The sequence below is a fragment of the Bison bison genome, unplaced genomic scaffold (assembly GCF_000754665.1).
Source record: "Bison bison bison isolate TAMUID 2011002044 unplaced genomic scaffold, Bison_UMD1.0 scf7180017864533, whole genome shotgun sequence".
NCBI classification, from domain to species: domain Eukaryota; kingdom Metazoa; phylum Chordata; class Mammalia; order Artiodactyla; family Bovidae; genus Bison; species Bison bison.
Window position 1 is genome coordinate 8,941,214 of NW_011495082.1, and position 14,616 is coordinate 8,955,829.

The 14,616-nt window shown below is 36.1% G+C and overlaps 1 protein-coding gene across 9 annotated transcripts in view; it reads right to left on the minus strand.

Moving 5' to 3' along the window:
• MCTP1 (multiple C2 domains, transmembrane 1) overlaps positions 1-14,616 on the minus strand; it is a 563,225-nt gene that overhangs the window by 219,154 nt on the left and 329,455 nt on the right. For 5 of the 9 annotated variants that reach the window (XM_010831935.1, XM_010831934.1, XM_010831932.1 and 2 more), the window contains 3 exons: positions 12,827-12,886; positions 7,148-7,225; positions 947-1,117 (listed from right to left, as the gene is read on the minus strand). In XM_010831935.1, coding sequence (XP_010830237.1) covers positions 947-1,117; positions 7,148-7,225; positions 12,827-12,886 — 309 coding nt within the window. The remainder of the gene's footprint in view (positions 1-946; positions 1,118-7,147; positions 7,226-12,826; positions 12,887-14,616) is intronic. The other 4 variants (XM_010831936.1, XM_010831933.1, XM_010831938.1 and 1 more) reach the window with 2 other exon arrangements.

Here is a 14,616-nt window from a genome sequence, read left to right on the forward strand (position 1 = left end):
AAAATTGTGATGTAAAGGTGAAGATATTCCCAAAGGAGAAAGTGATTTTTAATACAAGATGGATGCAATCAATTATCCCAAGCTATCAATGCATACTAGCTGGAGAAGCTGATCATTCAAGAGGTTGTGTTTAGATATAACTCAGAGAAATGTAACTGTCACATATAGACAACTCTGACCTTTACTAATTATTACTACTTCTGTTAATAATATGATTATTTAATATGTTATTACTAATAATATGTGTTATTACACAATGTGTTTACTCTTCCCCTTCCTTCAGCTACTACAATTGATTATTTATGTGGGCAAAGCAATATTCTAAACCCTTTACATACATGACATATAGTATTCCATCTTCTCAATAACTTTATTAGGTAGGCATTATCTTCATTCTCATTCTCACAGATGAGGAAATGGGAGTATGGAGAGGCAAAGTAACTTTGCTGTAGTGGCAGCAGAAACTTGGCCCTTTGATTTCTGAATGAAATTTTAAAACCTTGCAATCTTCGTCAGTGTAAGTCACTTTGAATAACATGGTTCAGAGTACTGAGTACTGCGTGAAGATTTTTACTGCACGTCAAATGATGCTGTTTGTAGTTTGTGTGCTAGTATCAGGCACAGCCAACACTCTCTGAGCATTTTATGCTCCAGGCATTGACTTGGGCTTGCTCCAGCCTTTTTTTTTTTTTTTTCAAAAGATAGTTTCTAGTATTACTCTGTGTGATAGATGAAGAAATTGAGACATAGAGGAACGGTTTACCAAAGGTCTCATAGCACAAAAAGAAATGCAATACAATTGTTGATCCTGTTTCCTGACATAATGTTCACAAGCAGTTCTGTAAAGCATTAAAAAGTGTCCAGTGTTTTCATGTCTCAAAGAGTGTGGCTATTAACCAGCCACTGCCTTCCAAGCACTGACGGGAACACAAAAGAGACAGGTCACCTTGCTCTTGTACTTCTGATGCCCAAGTCGGAACTTCACATAGGGGTCACTCAACCCGTTTGAATCCATCGCCTTGAGGTCTCGCCCTTCAATCAATGTGATGCTGACGATTCCTCTCCAAAGGTGTGATTTTCTGTGCACATCTGACAGACGTAAACTTTGAGTCTGAAACTTGTGGTGAAGGAAAACAGAATTAGCTTATTGTGCTTTACACCAAAACACCGCATTTGGCATGACCCTTTCCTCTGTTGCTACAGTTTTTCAAAAATAAAAAATTGGCAGTTATGGGTTTTTGAAATTAAAAATAATTAATAGGTTATAATCAATACTGATGAAATGATCATCTCATAAATTTAAGGTTGCTGTGTAAAAGAGGTGTGTACTCAAAATAAAGTCTAGTTTTTCAACTCAGAATTACATGCAGATGCTTGAAGACTATTGAAGGATATTTGCACATGTGTCAAATATGCTTGTGTTTAAATATGTATTAATATATAAATATAAAAGGCCTCACCCACACTGTGATATGTAATTTTTAATTGGTAGCAGTTTTTTTTCCTGTCTCAGCTGCTTCAAAGTTTTTATTATTACAAATCGTAATAAACACAGCTAGCAATTGTCAGTAATGATTTTTTTAAATCTCTTTTTTCATCTTACAAAAGGATTTTACAGGTGGTTTTTAGTTCCAAGATTAGTTTTAAGTTCTATTCAAGCAATTTAAAAGCTTTTTTATTTCTACAAGAGAAGATAACTGAGTTTCAGCTCACTAAAAAACTAAGGTATCATAGAACAGAATAAACTCAATATTCCTCCTAAGATGTCTTGCTTATGCCTGAAACTTTTATTACAAAATTTTAAAATTACTTATGTGATTTATATTGGCAGGTATATGTTTCTGGATTTATTTATCACTTTAGTATTTGAACATTTTCTTTAATAATTTTCAGTTGCTTGATTCTAAGACAATATTGAAATCAGTGGACAAATTCAAAAGTTTTAAAAATCAGCAAGTCTAAAAATGGCCACATAATCTCTTTGAACTAAACAGCATATAAAACAAACCAGAAAAAGTAGCTAAAATATTAAAGACCTTTTCAATCTGGATTCAAAACCAAGAAGTCTCATAAAAATTGCTATATTTTTCATGTTGTTAAGCACATTTTCTTCACTTATAGTTATTTCATGAAGAAATTCAATGTTTCTTCCAATCTCAAAGTACTATACTAAATTATGGATTATCTCTATTTCTGGCCTAATTCCTTCTACATTAAAGTTATAGTCTATTTTGTATAATTCCCCCTCCCACTCTGAATTCTTACTTTTTTCCTACACCATAGCAATGCCATAGCCATTTTTATCTATCATCAAAAGTCATGCATTTTAGGATGCTTATTAGGAAAATGAAAACTACATTCTTCAAAAGATAATACTTTTAATATTTGAACATTTCCATGGAAATCTTTCTAAATCACATTGTATATTTCCCCATCCTGGTGACCAGTAAAGTTTGAACAACTCTGCTTGGTGGTTCTGCCTTATTAATATCAATGCAAGGCTTTGCCTACACATCCCTCACCTCCATGAGCCCAGGAGCAATGTCACCTGTGATCTGAAGAGAAATCGAGGTTACATGGAGCACCTGTACCTTCCACAGGACCCCATACCCCACCTCAGTGAAGCCCCCTGCTCCCATCTGATTTATCCACTGGGTTACCTCATCGATTTTGTTTGAACCAATGATATCTCAGATTAAAATCATTGTTCAGAATTCATTGCACCAAATAATCTTCAAGTTTTCCTTTATTCTAAGATTTCATGCTACTTATTTTATATAGTGCAGCAATCAATTTCAGTATGTGTCTGCCTGTCTGTCTGTCTACCTATCTATCTATCTATTTCTGCTGCTACTGAGACCACAGCAGACTCTAGAGAATCAAGTTGTCAACTGGGGGACTGAAATTTTTGTTAAGGAGCATTAGTAGCAAAGATGGAGAAGGAAATGGCAACCCACTCCAGTATTCTTGCCTGGAGAATCCCAGGGATGGGGGAGCCTGGTGGGCTGCCATCTATGGGGTCGCACAAAGTCGGACAAGACTGAAGCGACTTAGCAGCAGCAGCAGCAGCAGCAGTAGCAAAGAAAGAAACAAACTTTTGGCAAGTAAGAAGGAACAGTTATCTTAGCAAAGACCAAGCAGTTAAAAACTATTTATTTATATAGAGCTTCAGAATTTGTAAGTGCATGTATATACATTATATAATTTGGTTTCCACTAAGAGTCTATGAAGTAGAAAGGCAAGTACTGCTATTTTCACTTTACTGATGAGGGATTTGAGGCTCAGAGTGGTTGGCCTAATAAATGACGGATATGCGACTAGAACCAGTATTTCTGACCTTTATTTCTGAGCTTCTTCCAATATTTGTCATTAGGGCAGAGACTCTCCCCAAGGTTTAAAAGTAATCATGATTTAAATATATTGTTACTAAATGGTGCTCTCCAGTAAAGGTGAGTTGATTACATTTGAAACAACATTCCGGTCTACACTTTCCTACATGGCTAATACATGACATCACCTTCTACTTCTCTGCCATATGAGCACATGTATTCATACTTACAATGTTCCAGCTTGCAGATGGATATTCTTAGGACATTTTCTACACACTCTAGCAGCACAAGTCATACACTGCGGTCGTCAAATAACAGTTGGGTACAATCCAGGTTACAAAGCGACTCTGGTTAGCAATGCTAAGTTAGGTTCTTAAATGGTACTATGTCTGAAACACTTGCTTGCATGCTCCTCTTGACATGAGAACATGAATCTTTTAAGATGAAAACGAATGCCTTCCATAGAATTCATCACGCTTTCACAAAAACAGAATGAACTTCATGGAGGCTTTACCTAGTGCCACTAGCTGTTAGCAAATGTGCTTTGGGACTGGAGGAACAGTCCCAAAATGACTTGAGAAGCTAAGGGGTAGAGGAGGGAGACAATTGCTTAACAAAAACAGGGCTAATGAATGTGCAAATTAAAGCGACCTGTATAAAAGCTAAAAGAAAAACAAAGGGGGGAGGTCTAAAGACATACTAACCTAATATCATTTTTAAAGTGATTTTTTTCAATATTTATTTTGTTAAATGGTTATTTTCTAAATAGAGACTTTGTAATTTGGCTGTGATTTGACTAACTGCATAGTCATAAAGGGGCTTCCCTCATAGCTCAGTCAGTAAAGAGTCTGCCTGCAACGCAGGAGACCCGGGTTTGATTGCTGGGTGAAGAAGATTTCCTGGAGAAGGAAATGGCAACCCACTCCAGTACCCTTGCCTGGAGAATCCCATGGACAAAGGAGCCTGGCAGGCTAAAGTCCATGCGGTTGCAAGAGTTGGGCATGACTAAGCGACTATGCACACATAGTCATAAAACAGGTAAATATTTAGCCTATATTTGAATAATAGGAACTTGAAATAAAAATACAAGGTAAAGAGGGAAGATATAAACTTAGGCTTTGTTGTTGTTCAATCACTCAGTCATGTCTGACTCTGGGACCCCATAGACTGCAGCACACCATGCTTCCCTGTCCATCACCAGGTCCCGGAGCTTGCTCAAACTCATGTTCATTGAGTCGGTGATGCCATCCAACCATCTTGTCCTCTGTCATCCCCTTCTCCTCCTGCTTTCAATCTTTCCCAGCAATAGGGTCTTTTTCAATGAGTCATCTCTTTTCATCAGGTGGTCAAATTATTGGAGCTTTAGCATTAGTCCTTTCAAAAAATATTCAGTATTGATTTCTTTCAGGATTGACTGGTTTGATCTCCTTGCAGTCCAAGGGACTCTCACGAGTCTTCTCCAACACCACAGTTCAAAAGCATCAATTCTTTGGCGCTCAGTCTTCTTTATGGTCCAACTTTTCACATGCATACACGACTACTGGAAAAACCATGGCTTTGACTCTACAGAACTTTGTTGGCATGTATTAAAATGTCTCTGCTTTTTAATACGCTGTCTAGATTTGTCATTGATTTTCTTCCAAGGAACAGGTGTCTTTAAATATCATGGCTTCAATCACCATCTGTAGTGATTTTGGAGCCCAAGAAAATAAAGTTTGTCACTATTTCCATTATTTCCACATCTATTTGCCATAAAGTGATGGGACTGGATGTCATGATCTTATTTTTTGAATGTTGAGCTTTAAGCCAGCTTTTTCACTCTACTCTTTGACCTTCATCAAGAGGCTCTTTAGTTCTTGTTCACCTTCTGCCTTAAGGGTGGTATCATCTGTGTATCTGAGGTTATTGATATTTCTCCCGGCAATCTTGATTCCAGCTTGTGCTTCATCCAGCATGGCATTTCTCATGATGTACTCTGTATATAAGTTAAATAAGCAGGGTGACAATATACAGCCTTGATGTACTCCTTCCCAATACCAAACCAGTCCATTGTTCCATGTCCAGTTCTAACTGTTGCTTCTTGACCTGCATACAGGTTTCTCAGGAGGCAGGTGAGATGATCTGGTATTCCCACCTCTTTAAGAATTTAAACTTAGGCTACTAGTAGGAAAAGAGACAAGAGCTTAGCACAAATGTCTACTTGCATCTTCCTAGCAATTTCTGACTATGTGACTTGGGCATGGTCCTCCCTCTCTAGACCTCAGTTTTCTTACCTATGGATTCTAGACTGTACACCAGGCCCTGATGGACTAAGAGCACCACTCTCTGTGTGTCTGATGGGGGTGGTCAGGGGGGTGTGTTGGGGGCCTGAATGTTAAAAAGTACATTCCATAAACAAAGATTGTATCCACTTAAGATAGTTATTAGTTTTGTTGACTTTTTACATCAAAGTTTCAGGGGAACTTTGTTCATTGGGGAACAAGTGGAAAGCCACAACTAAAGCAAGCAAATTTTTAAAAGCAGTAGTTTTAATACTCCCCATGGTAACTTCTGAATCATTTGCTTCTCTGTTTTAAGCTTCCTTCTTCCATACAGCAAAGTTCTCCAGGTGTGGTCCACAGACCAATGGCATCAGTGTCACCCAGGAACTTGTTAGAAACTCAGATTCCTTAGTTCTGTCCCAAAACAATGGAACCATCAGCTCTGGGGGTGAGGCCCATTGCTCTGGTGTAACCAGTCCTCACTGGAGGGGGTTCTGATGCACACTGAAGTGTGAGAACAGCCCCCTCCCATTTTAAAAGTTCTGAGGTACATGTGCACTGGGATTCTCCTATGTTCTAACAACTACTATTAATTGCTATAATTGCAGACATCCATTCTCTGGCATGGATGCTATAAATGCTAATTAAAGTCCTTCTTTAGTCCTGCTTCTAAATTTACCGATTAGGAAAGCACATTGGTCTGGATATTTGGAGCATTTAAAGAGAAAAGTAGGAGGTCCCTGAGAAATTATATGGTTCATTTATTATTTCCTTTGCTAATGGTTTTTCTAATAGGATATATCTAAATAATACATATTAACTGAATGATTGATAACCAATCAACCAAAAATTTCTCACTGAGCACCTAAAGGACAAGGAATGTTAAATACATCTAAGAAACCTCTCAGTAAAATCAACATATTATAGTGGGTTCTCATCATCTAAGATAATGTTTTCAACTACATCCTTATTGAAATAGGACTCTATTAGAGGAGGGAAAGCAAAAAGGAAGGAAGAATAAAAAGGAAAACCAACCCAGCTTTGAAGCAAAGAACCAATTCCATAAAAGGAAGAAGTACTCTTTGAACCTTTAAAGCAGTAATTCCCAAGTTTTTGCGGGCCATTTGTTGAAATCACCAGGCCTGATCCTCCTGGATGTGATTCAGTTCTTTTGGGCAGCACTTCATGTGTTTCTCCTACAAGTGCACATGTGATTCTCCTGTACGCTGAAGTTGGAGATCCATTCTTATAAGGAATATCCATCCAAGTTCATATTTAATAAACAATATTAAGATATCAGGTGACAATGTAAATTTCAAAGTCTGAAGTAATTAGTCAATGACATGTAAGATTTTAGAATTAGCGAGCTGGCATTTAAACAGAATATTAGTTTATGTACATTATGCCTTGAAAATGAATTCAAGATTTCAATCCCTTTTCATACACATAAAAGATGTTAGGATAGGGGGTGGTTTTCAGAAGAGTAAGTCAGCCATGAGAGTTCACAGCTCATGCAAGCTCAGAAGAAAAAAAAATAAACAAACTTGTTGAACTTACTTGTGCATTTTGGTAATGAGTACTCTGAAGCTCTGCTCTGCAGAAGCCCAGGACAGGAAGAGCAGGCCTGCCGCATGTCTGGATGGAAATGAACGATCAGAGCCATAGGGGAAATCTTTGGGCAACTCTCAACACCTCATGTCAATCAGAGTTTACATCATTCCAGCAAAAAATCATTTGAAAGAAATATGTATTTGCATCTCAAGTCACTGTCAGAAAATGTCTCCTAGCACAAAGAAGACAAATGCCAGGGCAACGATAGTTTGCAGCCACCATTTTTTTAGTAACATTACGCTGTAATGGTCAAGGAAATAAAGGACAGATTATATGGCGATAGATCCCGCTTGAGTGGTTTCAGGGTTTTGTTAACAGGTATAGCAGAGAAAAGAAGTACAGCAGGAGAAGTCATAAGAAAAATAATTTCCCCAAGTCTGTTGCCCTCAAATTTTGGGAGACTTCTTCCAATGTCAAAATGGTGATAAAGTTCCAGGAGAATAAATGTTGCATGGACACGCAATAACTATGATCATAGTAACTGCATCCCGCATGTGAATCTCTTTTAATATTTAAAGAGATATTCCTAAAGTAACAGAAATTTTGCCCCACGTAACACTTATCTTTGCTGTCTTTGCTGCCAAAAAAAACAAACCCAAAGTTCCCTTCACTACCAAGACCAATTCCAACAAGAGGTGGATAAAAAAGATAGAGCTGAAAAAGAAAAAATGGAAAGAAATTATCATAGTGGAGCTAAAAGTTTCTATTAATTGAATTCTAGAGCAGCTGGACAGTATTATGATGGGAGTCCTCAGCTTTACTAATATCAATGAGGAGGACTGAATTAGGTTAGTTCACACAAAGAAATCAAGATGTACTGAGCAGCTATTAAGTGCTGGAGTTTTCACAATCTTGTGTTTTTCATGACAAGTGTTTTTAAGATACAGAAACTGAGAAACAGAGAAGATAAATATCCTGCTGCTGCTGCTGCTGCTAAGTCGCTTCAGTCATGTCCGACTCTGTGTGACCCCATAGACGGCAGCCTACCAGGCAAGAATACTGGAGTGGGTTGCCATTTCCTTCTCCAATGCATGAAAGTGAAAAGTGAAAGTGAAGTCGCTCAGTCGTGTCCGACTCTTCGCGACCCCATGGACTGCAGCCCACCAGGCTCCTCCATCCATGGGACTTTCCAGGCAAGAATAGTGGAGTGGGGTGCCATTGCCTTCTCTGGATAAATACCCTACCTAATGCCAAATGACTAAAATTGGCAAAGCAGAGATTTTAATTTGGAATTGCTGATAATTAATTTTTTATTTTTCCCACTACATCTCAATTTTTGGACAGAGTCTAATAAGTTCAACTCAAAAAATGCATTTAATTTGTATAGGACTTGTTGAAACACTTTGACTTATATTTAGATGAAATACAACCCTGGGTATAGGTTATTAAGAAGGGCTAATCAAGGGCTTAAATAAAGAAAAAAATTTCAAGAGGTGATACCTCTAGCATATGTTGTTAAGCAAAAGCAGTTGAGAGTTAGCTGCACTCCATCATAAATTATAATCTCATTAAAAAGGTGGTGAAGTTGTGGAGTTTTGCATATAAATTAAGACTATCTCTAAATTCCAATTTTCATGAATAAAGTTTACTAAATCTGTTCCTTAAAAAATTGGATCACTAATAATAAATTCCTATTACTCTAGATCCTGATTAAAACAGAAAACCAAACCAAAAAAGTCTATTTAGACTTAACATGTGGCTAAAGGGACACTCAGTCATACCAATCTGCTCCCTGTTGTGTGCAAATAATCCTTGGCTTTTGTTATCCTGGATTTTTTTTTAACCTGTGTGAAACCTAATCCTTCTAAATGAGACCCAGACACTATGAAACTGGAGAGAAAGACATAGCCTGTGTCTTTACAATGGTTGTGTGTGGAGACAGCCCTTGCCTCTATTTTCAGCACAGAGGTGCACATGCCTTTATTTAATCAAATGATCCATAAGACACTACAAAGAAGAGATAATGACAGCTTGGAATGACTGTTTTGTGCTGCAAAGCTTGGAGCGTGGAGCAATTATGAGCTCACCCCAGCACAGGCATTTTCTATCTTTCCCTTTTCCTGCTGAGTTTATTCCAGTGAATTGCACCTGGATGATGAAGTCCAACAAGTAGATTTGTTCTATGGTCCATCCACCCTCTCAAAGCAGGATTGCCTTTACAGAAAACCCTCCCAGTGCTTTGTCCAGCCTGGTCTGAAGTGTCTCATCTAATAATAAAGCTTCGATCCCTTTTTTTCTTAGAAGATGATTCACTGGTGCTATAATCCTTAGAGAGATTCATAGGTTTTTATCTGTAAACTTTCTTTCCTATGTCTATTGCTTCTTGATTCAATTTATGTTGTCAGGAAGGTATTTCTGTGTACTTCAGATGTTTTAACTACCTTCTCTAAACTTAACTGTGCCCCCCCAAAAATGATCTTAAGCTTTTAGTGTATTTGCTCAAAATATATACAAATACAAGTATCATGTAGGTTGTAACCTTGTAGGTTTGCTAAAGTAATCTGTAAATTTTTTTCAGTGGTATGGGAAAGAAATAATAAGTCTTATATTTGATTTAGAGAGACAGTGTTTTGAGGTTTTTAACTAAAAGTTCATTTTTTTCCTGAGGGCCTTATTAGTATCATACCTATTGACAGAAATAATACCTGAACTTTTCCTGGGTATGTCATATATTGAGTTGTTCAGGATGTAAGCACTTTTGCACAGGATCACATTCTTGTTTTACAAAGCAAATACCTCAATACCTCTTCTCCTTGGTCTGCAGGGTCTTCCTTCAACCAAACTTCTGTTTGACCCTACCATAAAGTAGCGCTCTAACTCTGAATTGTTCTGTATTCTATGCACTTTTTTTACTCATTTCATATTATGATCCATTTCTCCATTTTTTATATGAGGCATCTTGGCTTAGCCCAGCCTTCTCCATTTAAACAATATTAAAGTCTCTCTTTAATTCACTGTAATACTCTCATAAGATGGATTGTTCAATTAGCTCTCAGTCATCAGAATCTAAATGTCTAGTCAGTGGAAATAACTGGGAAGAAACTTAAATGTACTAAATATTTGAAAGAACTTCACTGAATTACCATCCTTTAATGGGAACTTAAATGTCTTTAATGAAATCCTGACTTAGAGCAATCCAATTGGTTTCACATATTTTTATTCCTTTCATGAGAAACTTGGTAATTGCCATACCCATTGCTTAATGTTTTGTGTGCTCAGATACCACGTTTTGATAAATTATAAATGACATGCTTTTGGAAAAATTAGAATATCCCCATATCACTTCACTCTTTTCTCTCCATTATTCTGCTCTCAAGGAAATTAAGATAATAGCAAGTAGCTATGACATTGTTGAGCCAGTTCTCACCAGGATTCAGCTTCACTCAATGTAATTCAGGTACCATCTCCTGGACAAAGTGTTAATCCTTACATAATAAATAAGCTGACAATTTTTTTCATATCACTTTCTAACTCCCAAAGCACACATACACTCTTCATATAAGATTTTATCTGAGCTGTTTAGGATTCCTGTGTGTCTGAAAATATGGCAAACCTCTTTTTATACACATCTCTTCTAAAAGTTCATCAGAATACAAACATTGCTTGCACAAAGAGCAATGAGGTCAGTTATAAGAGTGACCTTTGAATGAGAATATGAAAGATCACACTCACTCAAAGCAGACTTGGTCACTGATTTTGTAAAATGGAACCTCAAACATACCAATATTATAGCCCTCAAACACATCCATCCCTTCGTGGATCAAGGATCTGCACAGAAGAAGGGTCATCACACAACGCAAGAAAAATTTGAAAGGCTGTCAATAGAGATTAACCAAGGGGCAGCTCTATTTATGTGCTGAATCTCTATTCATCAGCCCCAAAAGAACTCTGCTGCTTTATGTCTTCACCAAAACGTTTATTTCTCTGACATTCAGAAGGAGAGAAATATTTGTCCTGATCATACCATTTAGGCACTTCAGGGCAATGGCACCATGTCTCTGGGCCTTAGTTTGCTCACTGGTAACATAAATGACCCCTAAAGTTTCTGCTTTTATGACTCCATTTGTTTGTAGCTCAGTATATGCTCAGAAAAAAAGACAGTAGATCACTGTACTGCAGATATAAAAAAGTTATCTTTTAAATTCTCATATTTGATATTCTAAAATAAGACAGATTAAGAGATGAGAAAGGTTAATGAAGAATACTTAAAGATGGATACAACCAAATGGAAAGTACTGATAAGTAGAAGGCTAATTTGGAAGCAGAAAGTGAAAACAAGATGCTGAGAAAGTCATTTGAAAGGGAAACCCAGAGAAAGCAGTGCTTACAAAGTTGGTCCTGGTGCAAGTCTTCCTAATGATCATTCTATACATCTGCTGCAGACAGAACAAATACTGAACACCCCTGAATTCTGTTTTCTTGGCAAAGGTGTATACTGTGTGAATTCACCGTAATTGTGGGTCTTAGGAAAATGGAGAAAAAAAAATCGCCGAAAGCTATTTTCCATTTAAGGTAATGGGGTAATTCTAAAAACAGTCACTCTGTGTCTTCATGGATAATGTATGAACATATAAGAGGAAACATTATTATTTTGCCAGCAATACAGAATAACATCAGTGAAGGCAGTCATCAGTAGACTGAAAGGAAATGAAGAAGCTATAATAATTAAAATAAGCTCATGCAAATACAAGACTGAAAAAAGAAGTGTATGGGGAGGAGGTAGAAGATAAACAGGTATTGGTTTTACTTGCTCATTGGTCAAGTCACTGTATGACTTAATCTAGGACCTGCCCATCTGCTTCATGAGACACCACAACAAATCTTAAAACTCTAAAAGGAGAAACACAGCTTTCAGTCATGAGCAGGTTTAAGAACCAAGAAAAGAAAATGGCAAAGTCCTGCAAGAGTAGCATTTTCACTGCAATGTCTATTGCTAGGTAATCACGTACCAAGTACGAATTTTCCAAGAAAAGAGGGAAACTCTTGAAGGCAAAGCCATAAGTGCGTTAGTAATAAGCCGCGCCTTGCACAATGCAGAATTATAACAGAGAAAAAGGATGACAGAGCTCATTATGTTTAAGTCATGAAAGCGTAAATAACGTTAAATGGCAACAGCATTTAAAAAAATTCTTTGTGGAAATTTTTTTGTTAATTTAAATCAAAAGCAGAGTTGCTGTTTTCTAATTCATAGGGTTTTCTTTCCAAAGAAAGAACACTCATTATCTAGTATGTATACAGTACAAGATCACTGTAATAGAATTATTTCCCCCAAATAGATGGAAGATTTTTTAAGAAGGGGAAAAGCATCTTTATCGACTCTCTAGACAATGCCGCATATTCCTGAAAGATCTGTGGGCCTCTAATTGTTAAGAATTTGGGATAAATCTGGGCCCCCATTGACTTCAAAGCAATATGTAAAATATACGAAGCTCTTAGTTTTTACAAGTGAAGAATAAAAGAGTCACTTAAATGACAGAATAAGAGCTAATAAAAAGGCAAATGAATACATCTCTCTTTAAAATAGTCTATTTTAAAAAGTGAATTTCTTAATTCACATTGAACTTCCAAATTACTATAATCAGAACCAAAAGTCAAGAATACTAATATAAAGGATTTAGACGTTACCCTCCAAAAGAAAGACTTCACAGAGAAATAAGATCCAAGCACTTCGTTTTCTGAGAGTTCCTAAAAATAAACAAATATTTAGCTAAATTTCGAGGTGTTTTGAGCATATTTGATTAACTCATCAAAATTCAGACAAGTAAAAACCTTAAAATGATATATCCTAAAGACACTTCAGATGTTTATGAACTGTAAGTTTTCCTCTTTTGAATAAATCACATTTTTGAAATTTTAATTGAACTGTCTTGCTCTTATCTAATCCAATGGTAGCAAAGCTTAGAAAGGACTATTTTTGTAATTTTAAAAGAATCTACTTACCTCTTTATTAGTAGTTTATTAATGTATCTGAGTCTAATATTTTATTTTAGAAAATAGAACTGTTTAAACATATTTTAAAATTCAGAAATAAATCCGATACTATCTATTCCTTTTAACAAGATAATTTAATGTCACAAACTGTCAGAGCATTTTAAAATAACAACAGCACAAATCTTATTTATAAACATGTACCTAGTCAAATTTGTCTTAATTCCTAACTAAAATTTTCATAGTTTTACGATATAACATTTAGTATATATAATATAAATTACTTAGTTAATTGGAACTTCCCTAAAATGATTTTAAAAATAAATGAATACTAAGAAAGATGGCTATTTAGCTGGAAACAAAGCAATGGATTCATATTGGACATTTTATTGCTGAAATATCAGACTTTTATAAAACCAAAAGTGAAACCAATTTTGACTTTAGGAAATCAAGAATACAATTCCTCACTTTTAAAGAGAACATCTGAATTGCATGCATCCTTCAAACTTTGATGTTTAGCATCCTGTCTCTGGGTGACAGTTACAGTAAAATTATGGGAAACTGATGACAGTTATGGAAACCATCAACCTTTGACACCGACGTAGAGAAAGCAGTTCTGTAATTTATTTGATTATTCCACAATTTTATGTTATTACCTAAGATGGTAGGGTCCAGGACCTCACATGATACCTGATTATACATAGAAGGTGCTCAATAAATATTTGATCGACTGTCAATCACTTGGAATTCCATTTGCTTAAGGATATATATTCCTTTCAAAGTGATCCTTCTAATAAATTATGTCAGAAAGCAATAATGAACTAACATACTTAAAGGTGTGCAGCAATCTGAATAATTTAAGTTTAACTAGAATTATATCAGAGATCCTCTATGCACTCTACCTGTGCTTTTTACACGAAATCTATTTCTTAATGAAACCAATTACATTTCCCTAAGTTACTTGCACCTGGTTTGGTCAGATAGCATAGTAATTGAGAGGTCATCAGGAAGTAGTCATGAGTTTAAGACATGGTTTGACGATCACTACAGAGTTACACATTATTTACATTTATAGCACTGGTTCTCAACTGCCACATTTAGCACACTGTCATATCAGTTTCTAGAAAAGTCTTCACAAAATACACTTACAGTTGAACATTGGAGCACAAAACTTAGATGAAATGACTGCAGTCTTCTTTGATGCTATGCTATTGTTTAACTCAAAAAAATCCTTATTGTAGCTTCTGGAAAAGAAGCATATTTTCCTTTTCTACTGCCAGTTCTTTTTTTCCCTTGATTCCCAAATCTCTTTTAATTAAGCAGCATGCTAAACAAAATGTGGATAAATTTTAAAATATCATATTAAAGAAATTATTTCTCGAAGCTCCTGACAAAAATCACTTCTCCAGAGTCAATAACAAGTTATCCAGCTGACACTGAGTTTTTTCTTAATGCAAAATGTGTTAAGGTGACTTAAATCAATGTGA